The 10,719-nt window shown below is 43.0% G+C and overlaps 1 protein-coding gene across 3 annotated transcripts; it reads right to left on the bottom strand.

The window, feature by feature from the left end:
- Window positions 1–1,652: 1,652 nt before the first annotated feature.
- ARL14EP (ADP ribosylation factor like GTPase 14 effector protein) lies at window positions 1,653–9,258 on the bottom strand. Of its 3 annotated transcripts, none has more exons than XM_032691859.1 (4): window positions 9,133–9,258; window positions 5,178–5,684; window positions 4,141–4,271; window positions 1,653–3,211 (listed from the first exon to the last, which is right to left on the bottom strand). In XM_032691859.1, exons 2-4 carry the CDS (start codon window positions 5,598–5,600, stop codon window positions 2,983–2,985), a joined length of 783 nt encoding a protein of 260 aa, XP_032547750.1. In that variant the 5' UTR covers window positions 5,601–5,684; window positions 9,133–9,258; the 3' UTR covers window positions 1,653–2,982. The 3 variants fall into 3 exon arrangements, with proteins under 3 accessions (XP_032547750.1, XP_032547752.1, XP_032547751.1); XM_032691861.1 differs by lacking the exon at window positions 9,133–9,258 and adding an exon at window positions 8,848–8,866; XM_032691860.1 differs by lacking the exon at window positions 9,133–9,258 and adding an exon at window positions 8,301–8,436.
- Between the last annotated feature and the right edge of the window lie 1,461 nt (window positions 9,259–10,719).

The following is a 10,719-nucleotide window of genomic DNA, read 5'->3' as shown; positions in this document are numbered from 1 at the left end:
TTGATGTGAAATTTGCTCTGTGTGAGAAAGAAACCAAAACAATCCTTAACACTGAACTCACAAGATCACAATTCTGGAGCTGCTGTTCAATAAACTCAAGGGATATGTATTATCCACAAATCAAAGTCTTTCACTGTCATTGAGTTTTGCCTTTTAGATATGTAAACTTTGTCTAGGCAACAATTTTTGCAGTTAATACCAAAAGGAAAGTTTTAACACAGCCACTGAGGTGTACCTGCAGTTGGCTTCTCTCTTCACTGCATGCAGAGTCTAAAGTGGTCATGAGACCTGAATTATTGGATGGCATGGAAAGCAGTTGTTTAACAGGCTTAGTTGTAGAGTAATTCTGAAAGATGGGGAAGTACACATGCTACTGGGAGCCATGTGCAATCACTTTAGATGATGATGATGATGAAAATAGCTTGTGTGGTGTTTATAAAAACATAGAGAAAAAACCTGAAGAAATTCATAGCTGTAAGCATTTTAAATCTAGCATGATGGTAAAGCTTGACTTGTAATGATGTCTTTTAACAAAACAGATGAAGGGCACCTGGAACTGTATAAAACCACACTATTGAACTTAATTACACACTACAGCCTAGGCATGATAAAGAAATGCAGCTAAATGGAAATGCCCTAAATATGTTAAGAAGGTAAGTGAACAGCCCAAACCAAAAAGTTGGGCTTTTTACTAGGAAAAAACCCCACCCTATGTGTCCTGTAGCCACTATAATAATCAACAGTACCCAGTACTTGACCCAGGTTTTTAGTCAAACAACAGTCCTATGCATTTTGTTAGGAAACAAGCTGAGTGATTTATTTGGGAAAATATTAATTGCTATTGCACCTGTAAAACGAGGGACAACGTTGCAGAGACTCAGTGGAGTGGGAGAAACAGAGTTCTAATAATGGGATCACAGAATCACAGAACATGCTGAGTTGGAAGGGACCCACAAGGATCATCAAGTCCAACTCTTGGCCCTGCACAGGACCATCCTCAAGAGTCTGAGAGTGTTGTCCAAACACTTCTTGAACTCTGTCAGGTTTGGTGCTGTGACCACTGCCCTGGGGAGCCTGTTCCAGTGCCCAACCACCCTCTGGGGGAAGAACCCTTTTCTAACATCCAACCTAAACCTCTCCTAATGCTCTAGGCAACTTAAGCTACAGGTAATTCCTGAATCCAAAATCTAGCTGTGGACTTTAAGTGTTAAGTTATATTCATCACATACTTGGAAAGCTGTTAAGTTCATTAAGAATGGCTGCTGCTGACTCTGGTCTAATTAAAAATAATAATAAACACACATAAATGACAAGACTGGACCAGCTTTTACCCTCCCATGTTCAGGGAGGTTATTTATTTATACTTTCACCTATTTCAAGAAGTTGCTTGAGAGATAAAGCAGTTCCAAACATGGGTCAAGTGCACAAGATGAATTGCTGTGTCAGGATAACCATGCTCTGTACTCAACAAAGTAAAACCTATTAAATGCCACTGGCATGTAAGGGAAGCCATGGCTATTACTCAGTTGTGGTGCTGCCATCTAGAAAAGTGTAGTGTGTGGCCCTCCCTAAAACTCCCATCATGTTTCTTGTGATAAAATGTGGCTGGAATACAAGGCCAAGGAGACATCCATTGGAATAACAGCCAATACTCAGACCAAACAAAAAGGAAGTCTGCTTATTTTTATAACAGATTTAATAAAAATGTAGTGTAAGTTGGTTCTTATACTCTGCTAGGACCAGCAGATGTCAGTAGAACTCAAAAGAACTTTGAATTTTGGTGATGCAATGTTCATGACACTTACCAGAAAAGAAAATATGCTGAAGAAATAGATAGATTATACAACTTCACCAAGTGAGTCTTTAGAAATCAATAGTTAACAGTATTCTTGAATAAATGTGACAAATAAAACATGTAGATCTTCCAAGCCTAGCACAGAAATAGGAAATTTATTCAAAATGCAACAAAAATAGTAAGAATAACAATATTACTAAGATTTCACTTGTAAAATCTCTTTTCCATAAACCTTGTTATATCGTAAGAGTTTAATACTCTGAGGACAGACAATGTATCAACTAAAGATAATTTCAATTTGACTGTGGGTTTTTTTGTAACAGTCTAGATATCCTTGGTGTGGGAACAGAAACTCAAATTTATTTCAGCTGCATATAAACCTTCACCTTAAAAACAAGTAAAAAGAGGAAAAGAAAGGGTAGAGGGCTGTTGGACTATTAGTTCAATCCAATTACAGACTGATAACAAACAGAGCAAAATTATTTTCATTGTGTTATACAGAAACCAACAAAATAATAACTTTCGTGCCATAATTAATACTTTAACATATTTTACAATGCCTTGGCAGTTTAATTTCAGTATTTTAACAGTGAGGCTTGAATTAATAAGGATAACTTGACCTCAAATCCCAGTAGCCTGCATGGAATCTGAACACCTAAATGCTTTTGAATCCTTTCCAAGTGGACAGGATTGGATTAATCAGATTAATCAGATACTCTATAGTAAAGATGCAGCATTCACTATTAATACTGGAGAGAGCTTTATTAATACTGCATGTAAATTAATTCAGAACTTTCAGTATTTCACATAAAACAGATAAAACCCATAAGATCCTGATCTAGAGAAGGAAAAAATGAGGGATACATGGAGATGGTACATTTCATGAAACAACAGTGAGTGGCTCAAGATAGATCACATTAAGATTTAGCACCTTGTGTTTAAATACAGTGATTGTTCAGCAGGATCCTACCTGGATGACTAAAAAGCCTGAATGCAATGCAGAATAAAGTGTGAAGAGAGAGCAGCACAATTATCTCCATAACCATACGGAAAATGATTGTGAAAGTGAGTACATTAATCTTGCGGATTGTCACAAATTCCATTTCATTAAATTACTAAATGATGAATGCGCCGTGTTTAACCAAAGCATGGAGTACATGCTCAGGATTAGATAATGCACACATGCACTAACCAACGTGCTTATTTCTGATTATTTCCCCTCCTTCTATCTCGATTTGCTCGTAGAGCCACTTGCGGTCACAGCGACATTCCGTCCCACACTTGTTGGAGCCGCACTTGGGACAAGTATAGAAACACCCCAGGCAGTCTTCGTCCAGGCAGTCACACAGGTCCATCCCACTGTAAAGCAGCAGCCCCTGGCTGTCGTAGACTTTGCTCTTGGCTGGTATAACTTGCCTGGATAATGAAAAACAACAGTTATTTCCATGTCAAAATCCACTTATTTTGAGGCCGAGCTGCTAAATTTGTGGAGGGGAGTTTGCTTTCTTCAGGTGTTCGTTTCAGCGCTGTTAATTTAAAAGACATACCTACCCTACAGTATTTGACAACATTTCTCAGCCCTAATTGTATTCCCACTGTGTGCCCAAACTAAGCAGAAGCAACAAACGGAGAGGAAAAGGATGTGCAGTTGGTGAGCAGCACATCCAGTGTCTGTCTTGTGAGTTTAAACTTCAGTGGAGAACAGGGGCAAGCTATTAATGTGATAATTACTGCATGTTTTAACAAATATTGTATGACTATTTAAAGCTGAAACTTCTGCCACTCTTCTATTAGTAGCAGACTGGTCCAAAGATTTAGTGGAAAATAACAAAGTTCAACTTTCCTCTTTAGAAAAACGTGATTTTTTTTTTTTTAAATCAATCACATTAGAAGGTTATAACTTTATCTAGTATTGTCCAACATGGATGCTAACTTTGTTCTTTAAAAGGAAGGCAAGGTCCTAACCTGCACACTTCTGTTTACCAAGTGTAGTTACTGAGCTTACTAAAAGATAACTGCAATATTTTAAGTGTAGTCTAATATATTCAAATTTAGCCTATCATCAGAATTTTAGTTTATGCATAAATTAATAGCTACATCTATGATCCGTGTAGTATTGTCATGCCTCACAAACACTTGTTTATAATATTCTAATTGCCTGAAATATTGCTTGTATGCCAACCTTTTATCTTCTGGTTTATATATCTCAAGAATGAGAGTGAGCTTTAGCAACTCATAAACACAAAAAGACCCACACAGATAATGTTGAATGCTACAGAGACACTGACCATAGAGGATACTTTATTTTGAAATGAAAGATAATGTAAATACAGCAAACAGATTACCTGTCTGAATTAAATGCTGCAATTTTTGATTGCAGCCTTCTTTTTTCCCTCTTACTGGTCTCAGGAGTGAATTCAGTCTGTCGCCCTGGATTAGCAAACTGCAGAGACTTTAAAGCCTTGGCTGTACGTCCCTGAGGAAAGACAGAAAATGGCCTTTAATTATAAATACAAATCTACATTCTTAAGAAAATGTCCAGTCAAGCCAGGATATTGTAATAACCCAGGTGAATTCTTGACCTAGGACTCTTAAGTCTTAAAATGTTTATGCTGGAGAACTATATCAGTCTCAGAACTCAGCAATACGAGTTTTGTAGTAGCAGTTCTAATTAATGCTTTCAAATTTCACTCCTATCAGCCTCCTAATCATACTGACACGGAACTGAAAAATACAGTTGTGCAATAGTTCCTAGAGTGGAATTCTGCTTTGCTCAGGGCATGTGTGGAGGAGCTCTTTGGTTTGGTTGCCCATGCTACTGATGACCTGTGTTACAGCAATGCACCAGCTGCATTCTGAGCTCAGCACTATCCTCCCACACCAGTTCATTACTGCCCCTGACCAAACACCGTGGCCTTCACAGCCCAGACACCACAACCAGAGTACACTTAATTCACCTCAATGCAGGTTCATCTGGTAATGAACTGCTAGAAAAAATTGCCTTTCTTTTTTTTTTAAACTGAAGAGACATCCCTACAAACAACTTCTGCAGCGTTCAGTTTGTTGTTTGTAAGGCTTGAAGAACAGCTTAAAATACCAGCAGCAGTCTGGTATTTACATGAACTTATGAGTTGTAAGTCACCCTAGCAGACAAAATTTTTCAGATTTTTAAAGGCCATAATATTTAATTAGACAAGAGGACTTTAAAGGTCCTCCAAATAAAGGTTTAAACACAGTAAACTCCCCCATATCTAAAAGACTAAATCCTTTCTTAATTCTATCATAAAAAAATTAATTTTTTTACGTAGTAGTTGTACAAAGCCCAATTCCAACAGCTTGCAGGACTTGGGGGGGAGGTGGGAAAACTGATCCATATACGTACGTCCGGATCCAGTTTTCTTCTCTGTCGCTCTTCGGGTTCAACATCCACACTTCCATTTATTATCTGCATACATTTGGGACACAGCTTCCAACCGGGCACAAACTGCCTCCCAAACTTGGCACTGAGAAAAGCTGCATCATCCATATCAATGGCTCGTAAGTTTTTCTTGGACAGCTTTCTGTGTATGTTGAAGGGGTCACAGCATGATTTCTGTAAGTCTTCGAATCTCTCAATGTAAATTTTCGCGTGGTGGAAGCAGATTGTGTTGTTCTCTGAAAGGGTTATTCCAGTCCTGAGCTGAAGCAACAGCAGGTCAGATGAAGATACATCTTGCTTAGTCTTGAAGCCGGTGTGACGGGTGTAATAGGTCTTATGACACTCATTGGTAGCTTGAAGCTGAACTCCAACTGAACAAGGATCCATTTTACTTTATCAGAACAACTTATTGCACTTATTTTGCCTAAAATGAGTTCTTTGAAGCCTTTAGGAGTTTCTGTGAAGATCACCCTAGAGGAAGAATTAAAATCAATTAGATTTGCACTGCAAACTTTTATCCATAAGCTTGACATATCGGGTTTAAGTAATTTAACAAACACATAAAGAAATTATAGCCTCCTAGTCTAGATAAGCTTAAAAAGGCACTAAATTTATTCTGGAATGCATCTCATCCTCCTTTTAGAGGCACTTTTTTCCAGCTACAATAAGCATCTATTCAAAATGTTTAGCAGCATTACTTTCACAAAAACAATTTGGGAGCAAGGTATGAGGTGGATGAATTGTACAGACAGCAGCCTGCTCTGGTCAGGGCCCCCTCTCTTGGCACAATCCCTGCTAGTCTAGACCAGTTGTTCAGATTGCCCACAGAAAGAGACTGCTGATGGCTAAACAACTCACCCATCCTGTTTCCAGGTAGTTTCTAAGGGGGGAAAAAAGGCTGCTGAAGGTAGGCTGCACAGGCTGGCTGAAGTCAGTCAGCAATCCTCATCCCACAGTGCTCTCCTACGTGTTCCTCCCCTGTGTATCAGGTGCAAGTCAACACAATGAATCAACCTGAGCCTCTTCAAGAACCAGTCTGGGGTGTGCACAAAGATTGGTGGTTCTACATGTGTGCAGTTTTCGTGGCCATTGTGTGCAGCTCCCTGCAGCTGTGTGCTGTGTGTGTCTGAGGTAAATACTGGGCAGTTATTTAAACACTAATTCAGGCACAAAACACAAAGTGAGCTGTTGCAGACTGGTCTCACACCCAGGCCAAAGTCTGTTGCTATTCCAATACCGGCCCTAACACATAAGAGCCTGAGCCCATCTTACATTCTTTTCTACTGCAACATAAAGAACAAATTTCTACCAAAAGAAAGGAATCATGTGCTCTCAAACCCTCCAGGAACCCTAAGTACAACGAGTTCAGCCTAACTGGGATGTTCATGTTCACCCACGCACTACTCTGCAAAGGCAAAAACCAGACAAACAAAAAAGCAATGTACTGGGTTTGTCTGGGACAGAGTGTAATTCTTCACAGTAGATGGTGTGGGGCTGTGTTTTGGATTTGTGACCACAACAGTGCTGGTAACCTGGTGATATTTTAGCTAATGCTGAGCAGTGCTTACAGTGTCATTGCCTTTTCTGCCTCCCACCCCACCAGTGAGGGGCTGAGGAGAGGCACAAGAAGTTGGGATGGACCAGAGCCAGGACAGCTGATCCCAAGTGACGTTCCAGACCACATGGCCTTGTGCTCTGCAGTGAAGTGGAGGCTGGTGGGGAGGGGTCACTGCTCTGGGAATGGCTGAGCATTGCTCAGTTGATGGTGAGCAATTGTTTCCACTTGCATTGCTTGGTTTTTCTCGGGTTTTACTTCCTGCTCTCTTTTGGTTTTCCTTTTATTTCCCTTACAACATTTTTTAAAAAAAATTCTTTTAATTATTGAGCTGTTTTTGTGTCAACCCACAACTTTCTCACTTTTACCCTTCTGATCCTCCCCCCACTGCAGGGGAGTGAGTGAACGGCTGTGTGGTGTTTAGTTGCCAGCTGGGGTTAAACCACAACACACACATTTGTTCTAACCACTGAACAGGGTAATATGGCCTTTTAATCAATCAAAGTATCAGCCAGTTGTCTGGACAAGAATCCTGGGATGCTACTTGCAATAAAATAAAAGCATATAGCATCAGGCACAATCTAATGACATGAAATGTGTAAGTTTGGCCAATATACAGAAACATGAACACAGCAGTGCAAGAGTTTGAAAGAGAACAGTAAGTTCATAGGATTTTTAAAATTAATCTGAAAAGTTTTTGGAGCAGAAATCCACTTTGGATTTTAATGCTTCAGTTTTTTTCAAACAGATGTGTATGTCTGAAGAAATTACACAACACATTTCCATACATTAAACGGCATGGGTAGTAATTTAAAGGTCTTGTATAGGACATGGTATTGTCTAGTGACTTAGCTGATGCAAATATAAATAATATGCTGGGTTCTACTCAGGCTAGTAAACTTGTCTTGAAGTGTAATTTTATATCTAATTTGAGACAGAACTGAGTATAACCAAACAATTATTTTTAAACAAGTTTTCTCAGCCCAGCTTTCACATTTAAATTAAAGCAATGATAACAGAGGCACAAGGAGTTCCAAGTAGAGGCACAACATTATAAACCTGTGAGTTTGCAGAAAAGGGAGTGTTTCATTCTGAAAACAATGAAAACTGGTTTTTTTTGCAAGTGATCTGAAAATACATGACTTAAGTATTCTAATACCTAACACTAATTTCTCAGGTCAAAACCTAAATCCTTTATTTTCAGAGCCAGAACTAATCCAGTCCTAAATTACCAGGCTATCTGAGCATTTCTTCACTCCAATTTCTGTACGCTGAGTTAACTCCTGAAGTTTCGAGCTTTTCAGATCTGCACTGAATAATACAAATAAGAAGCAAAGAGTAGGTGCCCATGAAATCAGAAAAATTCTTATTTTCAGTGTCTGCTGAGCACTGACTAAGTTTTACTACATAAAAGTTCCAGTGCCCTTGCCTATTTATACACTTTTACTGCAGTACTGACTTTGTATGATTTTTTTTTTAAATCTTTTCTAAAAGACCAGCTATCAAACTTACAGGGTATGCACCAAACTTACCTCAGGTGCTAACATGTACTTTTGACTGATCCTCGCCGTGCAAGGCGGGGTTTGCGTGTGTGTGGCTGAAACACACGAGGCCAATACAGAAGTGACGACCTGAATTTCAAAATTCCCGGATGTGTGATGAGTCAGAACTTTTGGAAGACGTCCTTATTAAGAAACCCAAGTAGTCTCCTAAGGAAAAATCCCCCCAAAAATACCTATTGCAATGCTACCCATGCTACCCTGGGCAGGTATCTGCTGTGACAGCTGACTGCACTGCGTGACAAATTCAACAGAACTGAGGGAGGGCACACCGGGCCCATCGGGTTGCTCGAATGACACCGTGCTGGGGAATGTAAAGTTATGTCTCTCATCCACTTCACCCGCAGGAATTCCTGGTGGAAGCCTCAGCGCGTTTCCCGCCCTTGGGAGGGGCACGCAGCTGCTGTTCCTTGGTGGAAACAGGAAGGAGCTTAAAGCAAAACAAAACAAACAAACAAACAAACCAAACAAACAAACAAACCCCGACCCACACTGCTAAGACGAAGGTTTGCGTCTGCACCTGTGGAGTCGATAATCGGCGCTCAGGGCACCGAACGCGGCCGCCTGGGGCAGAGGGCTGGGGGCGGGCCGGCAGAGCGGGGCACCCGTGCTCGGCAGGGATCCAGCTCGGGCCTCCCGGGTTCCTGCTGCCGGCGGAAACGTGGGATGGGGGGGAAACGGGGGGGGGGTTGCACGGGCGGTAGGAGCAGCCTCAGGGAAAGCGGGGCCCGGCCGCCCCGCGGGGCCTCGCACGGCACCGCCCCGGCCCGGCCCTCCCGCTGCTCCCCCCGGGCGGCCCCGGTACCTGTCCGTGGGTCCGGTCCCGCCGTCCCGCTCCCCGTGCCCGGGCTCCGTGCCCCGCTGGCGGCAGCGGCCATGAACAGCCCTCCCTCAGCATGGCGGCGCTTCCGGGCGGGCGGCAGCGGCCCCTGGCGGGGCGGAGGAGGGGCGGGAGCGAGGGCGGTGGAGCGGGAGTGTGCTGTGCCCTCCTCAGGAATGACCTCTGCCTTCCCCGGGAATGACCCGTGCCCTCCTCGGGAATGACCTCTGCCTTCCCCGGGAATCACCTCTGCCTTCCCCGGGAATGACCCGTGCCCTCCCCGGGAGCGACCTCTGCCTTCCCCAGCAGTGATCTCCATGCCTTCCCCGGGAATGACCCGTGCCCTCCTCGGGAATGACCTCTACCTTCCCCGGGAATGACCTGTGCCCTCCCCGGGAATCACCTCTGCCTTCCCCGGGAATGACCCGTGCCCTCCCGGGGAGCGACCTCTGCTTTCCTCAGCAGTGATCTCCATGCTTTCCCCGGGAATGACCCGTGCCCTCCTCGGGAATGACCTCTGCCTTCCCCGGGAAAGGCCCGTGCCCTCCCGGGAATGACCCGTGCCCTCCCCGGGAGCGACCTCTGTCTTCCCCCGGAGTGACCTCTGCCTTCCCCAGCAGTGATCTCCATGCCTTCCCCGGGAAGGACCCGTGCCCTCCTCGCGAGTGACCTCTGCCTTCCCTGGGAATGACCCGTGCCCTTCCCGGGAGCGACCTCTGCCTTCCCCGGGAATGACCCGTGCCCTCCCCGGGAATGACCCGTGCCTTCCCCAGAGTGCCCTGTGGCTTCCTCAGGAGTGCCCTGTGCCCTCCCCGGGAATGACCTGTGTCCTCCCTGTAGGAAAAATCCCTCTTTTAAATTTAAAAAGACGGCATAAACTCACGAAATGGAAGAATTTATTCAGCGCGCTGGGGTCTAGTCTCACACCGAGTTTTTCCGGGAGAAAGACCCTTTGGATTTAAATACCATACATTTTATAGTTTCGCAAAATCCCACCCTTATTCAGATAAGTTTAATATATTAATTTTGCCCAAAAAGGTTTCTTTTCTCTGAAAAGGGACTTTCCCTTTCTTCTGGTTGGCTGCAAGGTGTCCTCTGTCAAAAATGATGGATCATCCTTTTTTCTTAGCCCAAAGAGAGAGAAGAAACCCCTGTGTACAAAACTTCCACATGGCCTTGAAAGATTTTAATTTTTAAGAACTTTTGTATTTCTCTTATCTGGCCAAAAAAGACCCTGACACCCAGTTCCATTTGGAACTTGGATATCTTGCAACTTCGCGATGCACCTATGTATATAAAATTCATATTTTCTCTCTCGTATCCCCAGGTCCCACAGACACTGTTTCACACACACTCCCCCCTCCCGGCCCCGAAATCAGCACTGCTGAAGCTGTTATTTGTTTTAAATAAAACCAAATCCTCGCAAATCTGCTGCTTCATTTAAGGGGAAAAACCCAACACAGTCTTTTGGTCACTAGAATGTCACTCAAAAGTCTGTTACTCTTTCTGTTTGTTTGTTTGAGAGATTTGTTGTTTTTTTTTTTTTAGTTCTATAATGTGTTGAGCAGGTGC

Source organism: Chiroxiphia lanceolata, chromosome 6, assembly GCF_009829145.1.
Source record: "Chiroxiphia lanceolata isolate bChiLan1 chromosome 6, bChiLan1.pri, whole genome shotgun sequence".
In the NCBI taxonomy this organism is placed as follows: Eukaryota; Metazoa; Chordata; class Aves; order Passeriformes; family Pipridae; genus Chiroxiphia; species Chiroxiphia lanceolata.
This window is presented reverse-complemented; position numbering and strand designations above follow the sequence as displayed.